The following is a 15,901-nucleotide window of genomic DNA, read 5'->3' as shown; positions in this document are numbered from 1 at the left end:
CGAAGAGCTCATGAGGGATGAATTTATGAACATGAATGATGATTTAATGAGATAGATAGCACGATTATACGAGTGGCCATAGAAGGATGGTGATTGTCACGTGAAACTCAGCCTGATGCAAATAATTCTTGCGAGGCTTCACCCACCCACTTCTTCTCCCCAGGCTTGAGAAATCTTGGCGCGCACACACCGTTCGTAGCCCGTCGCACATCAAGAGTCCAACCGACCGCTTGTTCTCTTTCTCTCCAGTTCGGTCAATCGTCCACTCGAGTCGATTCAGTACAATCGCTCGGAACCTGAACAAGACACGAGACACCCGGTCTCTGATCCCACGACAAGATGTATGAGAGAGTCCTTGCATGTTGCTGCGGAGTTGGGTCTGCAGCGCAAAATGCTGATTCGAGGATTTTACAGACACCCAGGTCAATCCTGACTACTTGAGAGACCGCCACGATGCCTTTCACCAAGCTGTAGGTCCGAACAAGCATGAATGCGTATCAATGTGACTGACAACTGTTTACAGCGTCAAGAACTCCCCCTACTTCTCCCGTTTCCAGACCAAGTACAAGCGCAGAAGATCTGGAAAGGTACGATTGCGACGAAGGTGTTGGAGCTCATAAACTTACAAATTTTCCCAGACCGACTACTACGCCCGTAAGCGGCTGGTCACCCAGGCCAAGAACAAGTACAATGCGCCCAAGTACAGACTCGTCGTCCGATTCACCAACCGCGATATCATCTGCCAACTAGTTACCGCCGAGCTCACCGGTGACAAGGTCTTTGTGGCCGCCTACGCCCACGAGCTGAAGAGATATGGAATCAAGAACGGTCTGACCAACTGGTCTGCTGCCTACGCTACCGGCCTTTTGCTTGCCCGCCGTGCGCTGAAGAAGCTCGGTCTGGATGAGCAGTTCACCGGTGTTGAGGAGCCGGATGGTGAGTACAAGCTCACCGAGGCTGCCGAGGGTGAGGACGGTGAGGAACGCCGCCCGTTCAAGTGCTTCTTGGATGTCGGTCTGCACCGAACCTCTACTGGTGCCCGTGTTTTCGGTGCCATGAAGGGTGCTTCCGACGGTGGTCTGTACATCCCTCACAACGAGAAGCGTTTCCCCGGCTACGACCCAGAAGGCAAGGAGCTTGATGCCGAACTTCTCCGCAAGTACATCTTCGGCGGTCACGTTGCCGAGTACATGGAGACCCTCGCCGACGATGATGAGGAGCGTTACAAGTCGCAGTTCGTCAAGTACATTGAGAACGACATTGAGGCTGACGGTCTTGAGGAGTTGTACTCTGAGGCCCATGCCGCCATCAGAGAGGACCCCTTCAAGAAGGATGAGGATGAGGGTGAGAAGAAGACCAAGGAAGAGTGGAAGGCCGAGGGCAAGAAGTACAAGGTCAACAAGATGTCCAAGGAGGAGAAGGAGAAGAGAATCGCCGAGAAAATTGCGGCTCTTGCTCAGTAATTGCAATTACATTCGGATTTCCTGGGGGAGTTCAATGGGTGTCTCAAAATGAAATGATGCCGGAGACTGGTCCTGGTCTGTCCGATTTGAGGGACAGATTTTGGCCACTCCATGATACCTGAATCCAAAACGCATTGCATGTTGAACCAAACATAGTCTGTTCCCGAGTTTCTGAGGCGTTACTGCTGAGTACGGCTCTGACATAAGTTGCTGACGATTGTAACTACCATCTTGCGCCTGCGAGTTTCTGTAGGCTTAGTAGAGTGATACCTCAGCTCAGGTCCAAGGCCTCCTGGACATCGGGCTAGACAGACTGCAACCATACATGCACAGCGTCTACAATGTACTATGTACAATTTTGGAGGTCACGCCATCACAATGTGGGCAATAATGAACAAAGTTCGCCCGATGACGGCATAGCCCGTGCGGTCGGTAGCACTCTCTGAAGCCATTTACTGGTCCAACCTTGGTATTCGGCCGATAAGAAGAATAGTCCTAATTCGATAAGTCAGCAGCATCGACAGTGGCAGAATCCCAGCTGCCGGCCCAGCCAGACTCTCTACCAGCGACCCTCAAGCAACCCTAGAGAAGCCGATCGACGCCTTTCAGCCAACAACAGTTCACCACGCTGTGGGACACGCTGTGGGAGCTCCCGCCGAGGGCAATCCAGAGTTCCATCACGGCATTACCTTCAAAATCGCATCTCGCCCAGACCATTTCATCCCGTACTGGTATCCGACAGATGAAGTCACGGTAGAACAGCTCTGTCCCTCTGGTTCCTTTTGCGTGGCAGGACCTGGCATAGGAATCATGGCGAGTGATGGTGCTGGCATCCTCGATGTGGACTGGCTGCTCCATTCGAAGAAAGGTTCGCTTCTATCGCAGGACAAAGAGACAGAATTGCCTTGTTCGGCACCGCGGTGATCATGTACCTTGCTAACGGTGTTGTCAGACCATGCACATCATCCCGCAGACAAGAACACACAGAAACAAGATACGCAAACGTCTGCACCTCCACCAAATCCCAGCGAACCTACATCCACTCCCCGTCAGACAACGACAACGACACAGACCCCAGTTGTCAATGGAAAGAGTGAAAATACGCCACAGAACGGGACAAACTCACAGTCGCGCAGCCAGCGACCGTCTTTAGTCAGAGGCCATAGCACCGAAGACAAGAGGAATCAGAAGAACAATGTCCCGGCTGGGAAAAAGGATGGAAGGCGAAGCTCATGGATCGCCAGCTTCAGCTCAAAGTTTTCATCGCCTACACCTTCGCGCACCTCCAATGTCGAGGCTCATGCACAATTAAACCACGCTGCGCCCGCTCCGCAAGCCAGTCCGAGAATCGAGATATCCAATCCTTTCAACAAGAAAGAGGCGACGGCTAACAATCAACACGACGTCAAAAAGGACGACACCAAGCCAACGCCTCCTGCTACCCCTACACCACCACGGCGCCCTTCAGTATTGGTTGCGGCTGGTAAAGAAACCAAGTTGGACCATCCAGGATTCTTGTCGAGCGCCTTGCGCAGACTTTCTTCCTCCTCAAACACCACTCTAGGCAAAGGTGCCGCCGCTACAGGTGCAATCTGTCCGCGGAGGATCATGAACATCGACCCCAACAGGGAGCGTATCAAGATTACCGAATTTGACCAGAACAAACTCAAAAGGGTGGCGTTTTGTGTCGATGTTGAAATCGCTGGGTTCGCCTCGCAGGCAGATGAAGAACCCGACCGATATACACGCCCTGCCGGTACCAGTGGGCAAAAGCAGAAGCCTGCAACGACCGAGAAGCAGGCAAAACAAAAGGACAAGGATGAGGGCGCCGCTTTGAAAGGCATCGAACCTCCTACTGACGGAGAGGCCGTGTCTGAGCAGCCGCCGCCTGCCGAAACCACGTCTGCGGACAAAGCGTCCTCTGATGACCCAGGTCCGGTGGCTGACCCGGTGCCTGTCCCTACCACGCGGAAGAAGGAGAAGAAAAAGCGGTCGGAAGCGGAGCGGAAAGAGAGAAAAGAAAAGAAGAGGAGACATGCGGAAGCGAATGGTCTTATACCTCTCGAACTCACTCGAGAAGATGACGACTCCGACTCCAGTCCTAGCACCACTCCTCCTGGTTCGTCTACTCCGAGGAAGTCGGCCAATGGGCCTACCACAGACCCGTTGCGCATCTACAAGCGGTGTTGTCAATTGCGGGAAACGTCGGTCCTGAACCGAATGAAAGAACAGATAACAAAACCCTCGGCGACCTTGTCAGAAGCGCCCGGAACCGTCGCAGTTATGGATCTGTCTGGATTGCAGATGCAACTACAAGATATTGTGACTCTCGGCGACTGGCTTGCCATCGTCCCTGTGCGTAAACTGATATTGGACAACTGTGGTCTCACCGACGAGGGTGTCCGCGTGATACTTTCTGGACTCGCGAGCTGCAAATCCCCCGATCAAGCCAGACATAATCGAAAGCTCCCGAAAAAGCTTTCTGGACAAAACATCGAACGAATGGGCGTCATCGAGAAACTCTCACTGAAAGACAATCCAGCAATTACCAACGTGGGCTGGAGACATATCGGGCTTTTCCTGCACATGTCGAGATCTCTCAAAGCCATCGACTTGTCAGGTATCAAGTTTCCAGCCGCAGGCGACGCAACGCATAATCAAACTGATCTGGCTTCCCTGCTTATCCGTGCGCTGTCAGAGAGGTTGGGCGATAGGCTAGAAGAATTGGTTTTGAGCGGTTGTGGTCTTTCCACGGATCATGTTCGGGACCTTGTGGATTGTGCAATCAAGCGCAAGATCCGACGCCTGGGCCTTGCCGATAACAATCTTGACCAAGCCGCCGTGACGCACGTGGTACAATACATCAGGTCTGGTGCTTGTGAGGGACTTGATTTAGGTGGCAATGACTTGCACGGCATCATGCATATCTTGGCGGAAGCAGCCGACGAACAATGTCCGCTTCTTGCCATCAGCCTCTCGGATTGCAATCTGACACCCGCTGACTTGAGTGCGGCTTTGCCCCCATTCACCAAGCTTACCAATCTCAAATTCATCGACCTCTCGCGGAATCGAGCCCTTTTCAGCGATGATCCAAATGCCGTTCCCATATTCCGACGACTGCTGCCAAAAATGGTGCCACTACGACGGATACATCTGACAGACGTTGGGCTCACGCCAGACCACGTTATAGCACTGGCCGAGATACTACCAGACTGCCCATCGCTGGCTCATATTAGTATCCTGGACAATGAACCTCTGATCCATGTGATGAACTCCAAGGAAGAAGGAGCCCAAGAAGAAGCCTGCGCATTCTTCGCTTCGTTGATGACCGCCGTCAGGGTATCTGGGACGATCATTGCGGTTGAAATTGAAGTTCCCAGTGCCGATAGCAGTGAGGTGGTCAAGGCGCTTGCGTCACAAGTGGTCGCTTACAGTCTTCGGAACATGGAACGAACCACTCTCGACGAAGTAGGCGTCAAGCCATCCGTCGCCGACAAGGATGCACCAGAAGTCTTGTTGCATATCGTTGGCCACATGGAAGGCTATCAGGTCAACCATGATAAGGATGACCCCGCTCCAGATGAAGACTATGTGATTGCATCTACCGGTATTGTCAAGTGCCTGGATGTGATTCTAGGGAGCAAAGACGGCAACAGCCAGGTACAGTCGAGGAATATCAGTCCTGCCCGGAGTGGCACAGTGACTCCCAGACCGGATATGCGGCAGAGAAGTGTATCCAAGCCACGGGATGTCAGTCTAGAACTTTGCGAAAGTGCCAGGAAGATACGAGCGAGGCTGAGGCCTGCTTTGATCAAAGAGGATCGGGCTGGGAATGATGCCAACTATAGTAAGTTGAGACTGTTTGTCCGTCTTTCGGCGCTAACAATGTTCCAGGACGTCTTTTCTTTCTTGATCAAACCTTGCAACGTATGATTCAGCGGTTTGAGGATGAATACCCCGAAGCCAAGCATCTTGCCTCATCACCGCCAGGGCCCAATGGGCTACCTTCTCCTGATCCGTCCATCGATGTGTCACTTCTCTCGGCTTCGGTCGATTCCAACGGTTTGATGAGGATGGCATCTGGGGAAGAGGAGTATTTCCCGAACGATGCTGACGGCCCGAAGGATGAGTTGGAAGTTAACCTGCCACGAAGACCGTCGACCACATCTCTTGTTTCCAAAGCTTTTACAGAGGAGGAAGGCCGCATGCATCGGTTTGGTCAATCCGTGCGACGAGAATTGCTCAAGCCGACTGGAACGGATGATGTTCTGCACGGCACAACGGTGGATGATCCGGCAGAGTCGGCTCACCTGGCCGCCCTCCGCCTGAAACTGGAAGAACTCAAAGGCGAGGATATCCGTCGCAAAGTCGAGAGGGATGGGCCGGACAATGTCATTCGGCAGCTTGGTGTGAGCGCTCAAGAATTGCTCATGTTACGAGCAAATGATCCAGAAGGATTTGAGACTTTTAAAGAGTCCCAACTGGCTGCACAGATCAATGCCGGACTGATTGATGTCGAAGGGCATGATGAACATGCAATTCAGTAGTACTGGAGGAGTTGTATATCTGGTTGGTCACAGTGACATATAGTGTTGTCGATCTGCGTTCTGAGCGTTGTGATGATGATACCTGGGTGGGCCGTACGTACGTGCATACGATGTTGGTGGTTCCAGCGGGATTTGAATATACAATGTCACCTTTCAACAATATCGAGTTTCAGGATTGCTTCAAGGACAACCATGTGCTTCACGAAGATAACTTGTCGTACACCGTAACAGGCGTCAGCAGCGACTTCTTGCACAGAAGTACCATAGTGAGGCTTTTCTGTTGGTCGCCTGCTGTGGTTCAGAGTGACATTTTCCCTGTAGGTCTCTCTCTTCAGATATTTTGTTTAATATAATCGTGAAGGACTCCAGAGTAAAAGAATATAAGTGATGCTCCTGTGTTCAGCGTCTCCGCTGAAGTGAAAGCCTAGTGAACTATTCTTTTACTCTCGGCACGCAGTTAGCAGTGCGGATCTCTCCTTCTTCGCCGTGACTTTCTCTGATCGAATTCACTTTCAACCAACTTCACTCCACCGTGAACCCGTTTGAGGATGTCGTCTCCGATAGACAGTGAATCCGGTAAGTTAAGCGAGTTTATGGGCAAGCTACGGCCCGTGCCGACACTAGTTTGTGTTCGGCAGATCGTTATTCCGATGCCGAAGCTGTGATTTGCAGACGAACTGACTGTTGATGCTCCTCCTCCAGGCCAAGCGACCCCCCGCCCTCTGCCCCAGGGCAATCGACAACAACGAGGCGCATCCAGTCCGGCGTCCGCTACCCTCGAACTGCCAGAGTCGATTGCCCGTTTCTACCGCCCCGCCTCCCCGAAGGATGTGCAAACTCCTCGAGCACACTCCTCGTTCCCCGTCGACCCAGTCGAATTGAGCCGACGCCTCCAAGCCCTCCTTGACCAGCAGAAGGCTGCCGAAGACAAAAAGTCCAAGAAAACGGACAAAAAAGACGACGACTCAGAAGGCAAGGGCCCCGACAATAACAAGGGCCACCAGCACCACAACATCCAAGCGTGACGACAGAGAGGGCGGACGTCAAAAAAGAAAAGTCCCAAGTGGACAAACATATGCAAGGCGAGCAAGCAGAGAACAAGTGAAGAGCACATCAATAAAAGCGGCGACCAACAAGACTTAGAGGCTTACACTTTACTCAACAACTTTCCTCTGAGTGCTTTTGCAGAAACATAATCACCATGGCCAACAACGCTTTCCCTCCCCTCGATACTTCAATGACTGGCGGAAATCGCGCTGGCGCATCTCCTACTACTATGCAACCTGGTTCATCGATCAATGGCAATGGAGTTGGCGCAGCTGCAAATTACATGGCCCCTCTTCCGGTGGGGCATCAGCAAGACCTGAACTATCTCTTTGCACAGATTCAAGAGCTTGGAGGAATCCTCAGAAGCAATCGGGAGAAAGTCAATGTCATTACACGAGCTGCGGAAGAAGTTGCGAAGCGGACGACTGGTACACTTCCTGAGGGCGAAGCTGGCCAGGACAATGACAGTGAGGAACATCCCAATGCTGCCGTTCGTGGCCTAGCTGACCATGTTTAGAAGCTCGGATTCATGAACTCGAACGTGAATTGGCCAAGGCAAATCACATCATTGACCTGTACAAGCACGAGCAAAAGGAGAACACCAGCTTGATCGCCATGTATGAAGATGCATTGGGCACAGCCACCGAACAAATCCGCAACTACACCGGCGATATTGAGGCTAGGTTTCTCGCACAGCGCAAACACTACAATAACCTTCTCCAACAGGAAAAAGATGACCATCTTCAGAGTCGTCTTGACCGAGACCACTGGCATGCTCAGGCATTGAAATTATGTGAGATGATCCGCACCGCTCATCGTCTACGGACAGATGAATGGTCTGAAGAGTACACCGTTGTTGCGGGACTTCAAGCTGAGGTACGGTGTCTTCGCCGTTGCTTGGGGATGGAGCCAGAGAAGCCTGAAGAGGAGACAGGCTGGCCATACCTCAAAGACTTGCCGCTTAATGATCAGGCGTGAACACATGCATTCAAAGATGAAAAGTAGCCAGCAAGGAGTTTAGGAGTCGACGTTATGCTCGGAAACGGATGAACAAGGGCTGACAGCATTGAGATACGAAGAATCAATGAAAATCCTTTCCCTCTTCTATGAAGGGGTTGGAGAGTGACAGACTTGAGCATGCAAACGGAAAGCCGACTCGGAGTGCGTAGGCTGTCTTTTTATGTCAATTGATTCTTTCAGCCCTGCATTGGTGCACCCTGTTCCATTGACAAGACCCGGCTCGCTTGCGACGACATTGCCGATCGCATGAACGAAACCGTCTGGTGAGGACAAGGTGCTGAATTGGCCATGCCTAAAGGGGGCCGAGGAGTTTGTGCCAACAAGTGAAAAGTCTCATGATTCCCGAAACGGTCTTGAACCCCCTGCCTCCTTGTTTCCTCCCTTGGACAAGACAGCATGCACGTAGAGCGGCTTGACGGGTATAAGACGTTACTCGAGGCGGGGCACAGATGGAGGGGCAAGAGCAGGACGCGCTTTGCAAAGCTGTTGATACGTTGGAACCCAAGTGACAGTAGAGCCCGTCGAGCGAAAACTGGGGAAAGGGTCACGGAAAAGAAGAACAGATGGACGGGGAACCACCTGGCAGCGAGTTTGACGTATGGGGCGTAGAGACACGCTATCCCTTTGGATGAGATCCGAAGAGAAAGAAACTTTTTTCGGATCAAGGAATGAGATGGTTGGGACGAGAAGGGAGAGCGTCGAGCTGAAGATAGCAGTAGAGGTGTGTCAAGGGCGCAGGCAGCTCACTCAGGCTGCAGAGATCGATTGCATCCACCTTGCTTGTATACCAGACATTCTTTCAGCTGTATCAAATTGCTCAACCCGTTCGAATCAGTTGCTGCTACTGTCTTCTCCAGCTCCCACCCGTGTTTTCCTCGAGTCGGCCGTTTACGTGAGTTGACAGCTCTCAAGACGCGCTCAGGGCCCTCCGCCCTCGCCGAGCTCCAACGCTACCTCTTTTGACGTCCCTCTCGAGGAATGCAAAGACTGCCCCGCCGCATCGCAGATTCCATCGATCTCTCGATCTCGCGGTAGGATTTCAGGGCCCAAACTGTACTGTGGTACCTGGTACCCTGAGCGCGTCTGTCTTCCGAACCCTGTCAGCGTTCCTCGCTTGTCTGGTGGAGAAGAGCTTAGGAAGGGCCTCTGTCGTTGCTGGTGCAAGGTCAAGCTGTCAACAACTGCTTCCGCGGCTTCGCCACAAACACTATACCAGCTCGACTTGGTCTGTTTTGGGTCCGTGTCTCCAGTGTTTGTTCCCTTCCCGTCCGTCTGGCTGGACTGATTGGGAGTCTTGACCTTGGCCTCCCACCTTTTTCGGCCACCACTGTGTTGCCTGCTGGCCTCTTGTTCATCCTACTGCCGACGGTCGACCGTGCTGTTCTGCTCGCCACTCCCCGTGCTGTGGTCGACCAACCGGGTTCAAGCTTGATATCACCTTGCCAGGTATCTCACATCTGCCGCTGTGTTGTCTATTCAAGCGGAAGGCACTTGTGCACTTTGTGTGGTTCGTATGGATGCCGTCCTGGGACAGCTGCATTCATATCCAACTGTCACTTCTTGTCAAGATGAGGACATACGTGATGGTTTTGTCTTAATCTCTCTTGCTGTCACTTCTCACGCCATCCCTGCCACAGGTGCCATGTCTAGCCCAGAGCGCTCGAGGCTCTGATTTGGTGCCTTTTCGGCCACATACCCTCCTTGGTCCAGTCCGTGCATCCCTTTGGACGCTCATGCCATCTGCAAGAGGTAGGTTTGTTGCCTCCCCTGTTGGTCCTTAAGAATGTACCATGTCCTCCTTGTTTAGATCTCGGTGAGATCTCACGGATTTCGTTTATCTCAAACTGTATCGCTTTTAAGAAAACATATCAGCATTGGAGAGAATTGTTCCAGCAGAATTTGGGCGTTATCAGACTGGGGAAAAAGCTCGGATCTATCATCTGTCAATACCATCCAACCGTCCCAGCAGTCATTTTCAAAACAAACAAAGATCGTCAGGGTTGCTGCCCAGTGCTTGAGTCGACCATACTGGTTCCTCTTGTTCAGCCAAGCCCCGGCACAGCCTGTTTTGTTCAAGCACGAGAGGATGTCTATCTCCCAGTAATTGTTATATCAGACAAGCTCGTTCATCGGCCGGACCCCCTCCCTCCCTCCCACCGTACAGTCCCCATATTCCGCTATGGCCGGATTACCTTCGCCTTTACTTGAAGAACAATCGCAATCAGGATGGTTCGCTTCAGACCGCAGTGCAAAGGCTCGATTCAAGGCCTTTTTCACCCGGTCCAAATCAGAGAGGACTGTTCCGCAATCTACCACCAGAGTTGTTTCGGACCGACAGGTCGAGTCACGGCCATGCCCTCCGTCTACGCTCAACGTGGCCAAACGCGGTCGAAGCACCACCTGGTCAAATCGACAACGGGATTCACAGCAGAGTGTAAAACCTCAACGGTCTCGGAACATGACTTCCTGGGATCCTCCTCCGCTGGTTCAAGCGTACACACAGGCCAAGATGCATGCCATCTTGGATATTCCTTCCACCTTGACAACTGTGCTCCTCCGGGGCCACCAAAGGAGGAATAGTATTTCTGGCGACTCTCCACGGTCAAGTATGGATAATCAAGCCTCTCCTACCGTGGACACAGCCTTGAAGCATCGACGAAACTGCTCAGGCACTAGTGTTTGCTCACTCACCCAGAAGTTGTTTATCTTGACACGCTCTGGCCATATTCTACAGTATAGTGCCGACGGGTTCAATGATCGTCTTCCAGAGAAAATATTGGAGCTTGGTTCTGACTCGGTGGCCTTTGCCTGTGATGATGTCCGTGGCAAGCACTGGGTTTTGAGAGTCTCGCAAGACCGAGGCCCAACCCAGCTGCCATCGCACAATTCCAAGCATAGCTGGTCCAAGTTCTCGTTCAAAAACCAGGAGAACAAAAACCTCGTCAAGGACCTTCTTCTGGTGTTTGATGATGCCATCACTTTGGGGTTGTGGTTGACGGCTGTTCGCAAGGAGATCGAACTCATGGGTGGCTTGCAGTACCGACCTGACTCGAGAGGTCCTGGTGAGGAGGACCAAGAAGTTGAACCTCACCGTCCACTCAGGACTCGACGGAGTCTGCCCATCTTCTCTCGGTCTTCCTCCACCATAACCAAAGTGACCGACACCGAGCCAGCCTCACCTGTCCTCTTACCGCCGATGCCACAGAGAATCTCGTCGCGGAAGATCTCGAGGTCGACCACGGATTCGTCCATCAATACTTTGACGGACCTGGATCAGATCCGCGAGCCATCTTTTTCAGATGACCGTTCGGTATCTACCGCCCATACCAGTTTTAACGGCTCTACCACGTCGATGTCCAATGTCATCGAGTCTTTTTCTAGCATGGAGTCCTATGAATCACCCACCACCAAGGATGCTCAATCACGGGTTTCTACACCTACTCAGGAGGATGCGGGTGAACTGTCAATGATGATGGCAACACCGAAAAGACGTCCTCCGCCATCTGACTCGATCAGTCATGATCTTCTTGTACCCACGAGTGATGCCGACCATCAGGCAGCTGTTTCGTGGGAATCCAAGTCGAGGCCGATCTCGACCATCGCTCCTCTCCCTGAACCCGGGCATATCAGAAAGATCTCTGCTCGTTACCGTTGCGAGTTACAAGGCTTACCTGTGCAGCCGATGACCCCGACTTCGAGACCGGGCAGTCTTCGGAGTCGAAGCTCGTCTTATGCGAGCGACTCACCAGATGGCGTTCAACGGAGGACACCTTCATACAGCTTGTTCCCCAAGACGCCCTCTCATGATCAACCCCAACTTATAAACACTGGTTTGCCCTCGCCTCCTGTCACCACACCTGGTTCTGCCTTGGAAAGCATGTGCGGCACTGGACCTGGTCTCGAGGCGGTTGGGGAGGAGAAGGAGTCTATATCGAAGTCAAGGCCTTCATCCCGAGGCAGTCAACATGCATCTAGGAGATTAGGAAAGGCTTTGTCCATCGACACGAAACATGCTGAAGCCGGCAGTAAGCAAATCAGTTTGCCACAAAGGTCGCCTGCAGTGACCGATGCGATGCTGCAGACCTGTTTTGGAGCACACCCTGATGCTCCTAGAAGGCCATCTACCAATGGCTGTCTGTCGACCATCACGACGACCACGATTGAAACTCATCCTGCAGTTTCGTCCCCGGTCCTTCAGTTGGCCAACCCGCCTCGCAAGCAACGACATGTCAGAGGCCGAAAGAGCATGCCTTCTTTGGCTCATCGATCCCTTCCTCCTTGCGGACCCCCTCCCAACGTCCCTCTCCCCGCCCTGCCCACCGAGGCATGTCTTCCGTTGCCCGAAAAGCTGGCTTCGATGTCCTGCACCAGGCCTCAGAGACCCACGTTGAAACACAGCAAGACCGAGTCGGCGGGTGCTTCACTTGGTTTAAACAAGTTTGTGTCTCTGGATAATGCACCCCGACCTGCCATGACACATAAGAAGAATATGTCGTCGGTGTCTTCGGTGGCTTCTGTCCGTCAGGTCACAGTGTGGCTTCAGTCAGACCGTGTTGCCAGCTTTGCCGCCAAGCGTGAAGAGGCCCCAACCTTGAACATTAGTGTTCCTGATAGCCCAGCGTTCAGCTGTGGGTTTGAGAAGTTGATGTCATGAAAGAATTGACATGACCAAATGGTTTTTATGCTTATGATGCATATGATGTGGAACTATGTGATGAAGTTTTGATATTTTAACGTTATGATCAATGACCAAGTGGGTTGATACCTATGTTACGGATGAACAGGACGAAAATGGTTGAGCGGATGAATGGATAGATGGAAGGTGTTTCAGATGCGATGATGTCTGGAGTTATGTAAATCATGAGATGAATGAAAATTCATGACTATATCTGAAATTCTACAATATATGAGCTTAAGAGATGATTCTTCTCATTCAAGTCGTCTACAACTACGATCAGGACTAGGAGAATGTATTCTCTCCTGGATACAACCCTCTCTCCTAGTTTTTTCCGTCTTGCATGCTTTGTTTGAACAAGTGAAGCGTCAGTTCCAGTACGCCTCCTAGTACCGATGATAGATGGGAGTGTAACAGCGGAATGTGCTGATGAGATGCCCAACACTCTTCTTTCTGTTGGCAGCATCCGCAGGTCTCAAGCTACGCCATCCGGCCCCAAGACACAATGGCATGGGCCATGAAGACTACTGCACCTAGAAGTCACAGTTCAGCTTTGATCCTGCGGATCCGGTCTCACAGCATGGTCTGGACAGAGTGTGGATGGGGCAGCTTCTGTCCTGGTCGAGTCCAGGCTGGCATTCGGTCTCGGCAGGCTCCTAGGTATATGCCCGTAAGCCCGATACACGGATGCGCAGTTGCGGCGAATAGCAGAAATAGTAGCTAGTATGTCCACCTCATCTATCTTCGTCCTGAAGCTTGCCGAATTGCCTGCAGAAACGGCGGTAGCCGTTCCGAACTTAGAGGTGTGTGTAGCTGGGCATGATTTGACTTTCAAACTGTAGTCAAGTTCCTCTGGACGGACCACTCGTCGACACGGAGTCGAGGGCGCTATTTCGGCCACATAATGTCTGATTGATTGCTGGCCCGGTTAACATTCTGGCAACATCAGCTAATCATTGTAGGTGTAGAAAGTCGTCTCATGGAAAGGACTTCTCGACTCCGGAGACTGCTCTGTTCCACGAGCTGTGTGATAGCACACAAGGCCAACTGAGCACAGCCAGTCGGATCAGGAACAATGACCAGGAATGGAAGCTTGCAGGATGTCTGTCCCTAGGTTTGTTAGCTAACGGGCGTGGACTGGTCCTTCCGATAGCCGCGTGCCGGCACTGCAGGTAGGGGTATCTTAATTCCGATACCCTGGGTCCCGACATGCAGTAGTGAGCGAAGAGGCACTCGTGTCTCTCACCCTGGCCTGGGCAAAACTGAATGCCGACGGAACCGTCTGCTCTGCACAAGTGCCTGAACCAGCCGGATGCGGCCATTCCAATGGAATCGAATCGAGATCGGAAAGCCAACGGACAGCAAGCTCAGCCAAAAAAGACACCCAACCCCTGGCTAGGTAGCTGCCAGCTGCAAGGCAAAGCATGGAACAGGTGGTGGTCCCATTGTTTTGTCGCGTTGTCAAAGACAGAGACCCTCGGGCACCACAATAGTACCTAGGTAGTCTAGAACGCGCGAGAGAGCTCAGATGTCATTCCACGAAATCCCACTTTTTGTATGACCTTTTCCATGCGTCCTGCACGTCATCCGTTTAGCGCGAGCATTTGACGTTCGATGCAACATCCTATAGAAAACTTTCCCGGCGAGTGCCGCATTAGGGAAGCTCATTGCGGTCGTTGTGTATCGCAAGGAAGAAATCGAAACGTTTTGAAACCATGAAGGAAGCTTTCGGACGAGCCAGGGAGATAGAGAAGGGCCGCTAACCCGTCGTTCCGTACTGGCATATTCTACCGCGTGCGGGCGTAGAAGCCGGATCAAGGCTGTGGCCGCGGGACGACGCGTCGGCGGAGTCAGACAAATGGGATATAGTCTGTTTCACCAGCTACCTCGTCACAAGAAAGGAGAAGTCCACGGAACTGCTCGGGACTCTCAATTCTTGCTGGCCAGAAAATACAGTGCTTGAAGAGCAAATGTTGATGTTGCTGTTGATCCATTCGTGAAACTTGAACTGCTCAACTGCTGCGTAGTCCGGTCAATGCTCGACTGTAGGAACTACGGTGAAGTGAGTGATATCGTCTTTGCCTGCGTTGTAAAGTAAGACTCGGATGATGACAACCCTGCGGGACAGCAATTGACAGTTCCTCTCGCCTCTTTAGCCTCTGCTGGTATCTTTCATGGCTCGTATACTGATCACAGGTTCATCCGACGGCCTCGGATCGTTGGCAGCTCGTGCCTTGGTCCAGCGCGGCCACTCGGTCGTGTTACACGCGAGAAACGACCAGCGAGCACAAGACGCCCGAACCGCGTGTCCTGGCGCTGAGACCTGCCTGGTTGCAGACCTTTCTGATTTGTCCCACACGAAGAAGCTCGCGGAGGATGCAAACCGCCTAGGACCCTTCGATGCGGTCATTCACAACGCAGGCGTGTACACTGGTCCGTACCGCAAGACGAAGGAAGGCTGGCCCAGCATTGTCGCAGTCAATACCATTGCCCCCTATGTTCTGACATGCCTGCTCCAACCGAAGCCGAAACGTCTTGTCTTTGTGTCCTCGGGGCTTCACAGCGGTGGCGATGCTACGTTGAAGGACTTTACATGGACTGAACGCGGTGAACAAGGGTTTCAAGACTTTCAGGCGTATGCTGACACCAAATTGCACAATATCCTGCTTGCCTCTGCTTTTGCAAGAAGATGGCCTAGCGAGCAGAGCAATTCCTTGGATCCCGGTTGGGTGCCAACGAAGATGGGGGGCAGATCAGCCTCGGGGGATCTTAATGCTGCCGTGGATACATACGTCCTGCTTGCCGAAGGTGAGGGTCCCGCCAAGGGAATATCGGGCAAATACTGGTATCAATCCAAGGTCCGATTTCCGAAGAAAGAGGCGGAAGATATAAAAGTTCAAGACCATTTGTTGAAGCAGCTGGAGGGACTCACTGGTATCAAAGTGCAAGATCCATGAATAGGTGTGTACAGGAATGATAGACACGAGGATACGATTTGAGTAGGTTGCAGTATGAGATCCGTGTCAAAGTGTATTCTATCAGACCATTTCTGCACCATCTATCCAGATATCGTCGTAGTCGTGTTGTAGTCGTACAGGATGAAATCTGTGTAATATGATTGGCGGAAACGGTGAAATCCCGATCGAGGA

The 15,901-nt window shown here is 52.2% G+C and overlaps 6 protein-coding genes across 6 annotated transcripts; all 6 read left to right on the top strand.

Moving 5' to 3' along the window:
* Positions 1–453: 453 nt before the first annotated feature.
* Positions 454–1,463, top strand: HMPREF1120_01536 (60S ribosomal protein L5; the record flags this gene model as incomplete). The annotated part of the gene is made up of 3 exons (XM_009155555.1): positions 454–470; positions 524–587; positions 639–1,463. The coding sequence occupies 3 exons, from the start codon at positions 454–456 to the stop codon at positions 1,461–1,463; spliced, it is 906 nt and encodes a 301-aa protein (XP_009153803.1).
* Positions 1,464–1,929: 466 nt separating this feature from the next.
* On the top strand, positions 1,930–6,283 carry HMPREF1120_01535 (uncharacterized protein). Its single transcript, XM_009155554.1, has 3 exons — positions 1,930–2,331; positions 2,416–5,310; positions 5,358–6,283. Exons 1-3 carry the CDS (start codon positions 2,274–2,276, stop codon positions 6,008–6,010), a joined length of 3,606 nt encoding a protein of 1,201 aa, XP_009153802.1. The 5' UTR covers positions 1,930–2,273; the 3' UTR covers positions 6,011–6,283.
* A 275-nt stretch (positions 6,284–6,558) lies between these two features.
* Positions 6,559–7,035, top strand: HMPREF1120_01534 (uncharacterized protein; the record flags this gene model as incomplete). The annotated part of the gene is made up of 2 exons (XM_009155553.1): positions 6,559–6,586; positions 6,713–7,035. The coding sequence occupies 2 exons, from the start codon at positions 6,559–6,561 to the stop codon at positions 7,033–7,035; spliced, it is 351 nt and encodes a 116-aa protein (XP_009153801.1).
* A 176-nt stretch (positions 7,036–7,211) lies between these two features.
* On the top strand, positions 7,212–8,035 carry HMPREF1120_01533 (uncharacterized protein; the record flags this gene model as incomplete). The annotated part of the gene is made up of 2 exons (XM_009155552.1): positions 7,212–7,524; positions 7,575–8,035. The coding sequence occupies 2 exons, from the start codon at positions 7,212–7,214 to the stop codon at positions 8,033–8,035; spliced, it is 774 nt and encodes a 257-aa protein (XP_009153800.1).
* A 2,221-nt stretch (positions 8,036–10,256) lies between these two features.
* Positions 10,257–12,731, top strand: HMPREF1120_01532 (uncharacterized protein; the record flags this gene model as incomplete). The annotated part of the gene is made up of 1 exon (XM_009155551.1): positions 10,257–12,731. One exon carries the CDS (start codon positions 10,257–10,259, stop codon positions 12,729–12,731), a length of 2,475 nt encoding a protein of 824 aa, XP_009153799.1.
* A 1,616-nt stretch (positions 12,732–14,347) lies between these two features.
* On the top strand, positions 14,348–15,785 carry HMPREF1120_01531 (short chain dehydrogenase). The gene has a single exon (XM_009155550.1). The coding sequence runs from the start codon at positions 14,927–14,929 to the stop codon at positions 15,707–15,709; it is 783 nt and encodes a 260-aa protein (XP_009153798.1). The 5' UTR covers positions 14,348–14,926; the 3' UTR covers positions 15,710–15,785.
* The last annotated feature ends 116 nt before the right edge of the window (positions 15,786–15,901 follow it).

This window comes from Exophiala dermatitidis, assembly GCF_000230625.1.
Source record: "Exophiala dermatitidis NIH/UT8656 unplaced genomic scaffold supercont1.2, whole genome shotgun sequence".
Classification (NCBI taxonomy): Eukaryota; Fungi; Ascomycota; class Eurotiomycetes; order Chaetothyriales; family Herpotrichiellaceae; genus Exophiala; species Exophiala dermatitidis.
The sequence above is the reverse complement of the archived record's forward strand: the minus strand, read 5'-3'. Positions and strand labels throughout refer to the sequence as shown.